The 1987-nt window shown below is 38.2% G+C and overlaps 1 protein-coding gene across 1 annotated transcript; it reads right to left on the bottom strand.

Annotated features, from left to right (window-relative positions):
• Positions 1–388: 388 nt before the first annotated feature.
• On the bottom strand, positions 389–1503 carry LOC110071077 (olfactory receptor 14A16-like). Its single transcript, XM_020778807.3, has one exon. The coding sequence runs from the start codon at positions 1498–1500 to the stop codon at positions 562–564; it is 939 nt and encodes a 312-aa protein (XP_020634466.3). The 5' UTR covers positions 1501–1503; the 3' UTR covers positions 389–561.
• Between the last annotated feature and the right edge of the window lie 484 nt (positions 1504–1987).

Genomic DNA, 1987 nt, shown 5'->3' with positions numbered 1-1987 from the left:
TGGGAGGCAGGGAAAGTGCAAAATTTGAACTTTCAGTTAACTGTTGGCCAGTGAAAAGGGTGCCTGTCTGCTTCCTCACTCCTCCCAGCGTTTAGAGAGTGGATTGGGAGACAGTCTTCAGACTGCCTGGTACTACCTGGACTGTCTTTTCCCTGCCTTCCCTGAACCTTTCTTGACCTAAGAAAAAAAGAAACAAAATATCCCCCTCTAGTGGTCGAAGGAGGAATAGCAGCTTCCCATTAGTTTCTATGGACGGAAAAGAGCAGATACGGATCAAATGGTTTTCAATGCATTCCTATGGGAAATGCAGATTTGACCTGAGAAGTTTTTGACTTGAGAACTGCCTTCCAATACGGATTAAGTTCTCAAGTCAAGACCCCACTGTATTTCAAGACAGTTCACAAAAGAAAAAGAAAATATCCACTAGAAAAAAAAAATTATTGGCTCAGCCACACAATAACTGCTGCATTCTCATGAACCAATATTATATAGAAGGGTTACGCCAGCTATAAAAACAAATCCCATTTTTGAAATATAACTATAAAAATAACATACAATGCATTATTTTAGAAGTAAAATCTTAGAGAGAGACTTTTTTATTTCCTTGTTTTTCATACTGTAAATTATTGGGTTCATTAAAGGGGGAACCATGGAATACAAAACAGTAAATGCCAAATCTGGGTATGATGGAGAATTAGAAGATGGTTTGATATATACAAGACATCCTACAGATATAAATACAGAAACCACAATGAGGTGGGGAAGGCAAGTTGAGAAAACCTTCTGCCTTCCCTGCATGGAGGGAATTTTTAGCACCGCATTAAAGATGCATACGTAAGTCACAATAATGAAAATAAAACACCCTACTAAAACAGCAGCACCCAACAAAACAAGTCGAAATTCAAGTAAGTAAAAGTTGGAGCAGGTGAGCTTTAATAAAGCAGGTATTTCACAGAAAAATTGATTGACAACATTGGAACAAAATGGGGCTGCAAAGGTACCTCCAGTGTGTAATACTCCATAAAGGAAGCTAGTGATCCAGACAATAGCAGTCATTTGAAGGCAGGCTTGCTTGTTCATCAACATCTCATATTGTAATGGATTGCAAATCGCAACATACCGATCGTACGCCATAACTGTGAGAAGAGAGAAATCAGCTGCTACGAAGAAGACGTAGAAAAGTACTTGAGCCACACATCCAGAGTAAGAAATCTGTCTACTATCCAGGATGGAATTTGCTATGGATTTGGGGAAAATAACTGAAAGTTGTCCTATATCCTGTATGGCCAAGTTCATCAGGAAAAAATACATGGGATTATGTAAGTGGTGGTCAGTAGCTACTGTAGAGATGATGAGAAGATTTCCTCCAACTGCTACCAGGTAGTAAACAAGGAACGCAGTGAAAAGCAGAATCTGTATCTCATGAGCCTCTGAGAATCCCAACAGAATAAAGTGTGTGAGAGAAGACTGGTTACTTTGGTTCTGTTCCTTAAGATGCATATTGCCTGTGAAAGGACACAGAAAGACAGGAGTGGAAGTATTACAGCCACATTACTTGCAGCTGATTATTATTTTGTTATTGTTATGGTCTACTTTTAAATTAAATTATCGGTATTTATGCATGTGGTGAACTCAGTGTTCATAAAATATAAAACAGGCTGTATAATAATACATAGAGTCAGTACACATACATATGTTAGGAATGAAAATAAAATATTTGCTACACTGAACTATAAAAGCAAGGCAGGAACAAATAGATGAGGAAGGGTAGTACCACACGTCCAAATTTCTTAACAAATAGGTGTATTTCCCCCATTTGGCTATACATTGAAATTATCAGAAGATGCTGGAAATGAGCACGCAAATAAAGGCTACCATCACATTGCTTTCAGGGATAGCTTTCACTGCTCATATAATACTAACTCTGAAAGAGTTAGACCAATTGCCAATGCATATGTTATCCAACTGCAAGCTGTTGATGATGGCC

Source organism: Pogona vitticeps, chromosome 6 (assembly GCF_051106095.1).
Source record: "Pogona vitticeps strain Pit_001003342236 chromosome 6, PviZW2.1, whole genome shotgun sequence".
Classification (NCBI taxonomy): Eukaryota; Metazoa; Chordata; class Lepidosauria; order Squamata; family Agamidae; genus Pogona; species Pogona vitticeps.
The sequence above is the reverse complement of the archived record's forward strand: the minus strand, read 5'-3'. Positions and strand labels throughout refer to the sequence as shown.

What these genes read in the sequence shown, in the direction of transcription:
- LOC110071077 (XM_020778807.3), bottom strand. Translation starts at nt 1,500, where the DNA reads ATGCATCTTAAGGAACAGAACCAAAGTAACCAGTCTTCTCTCACACAC.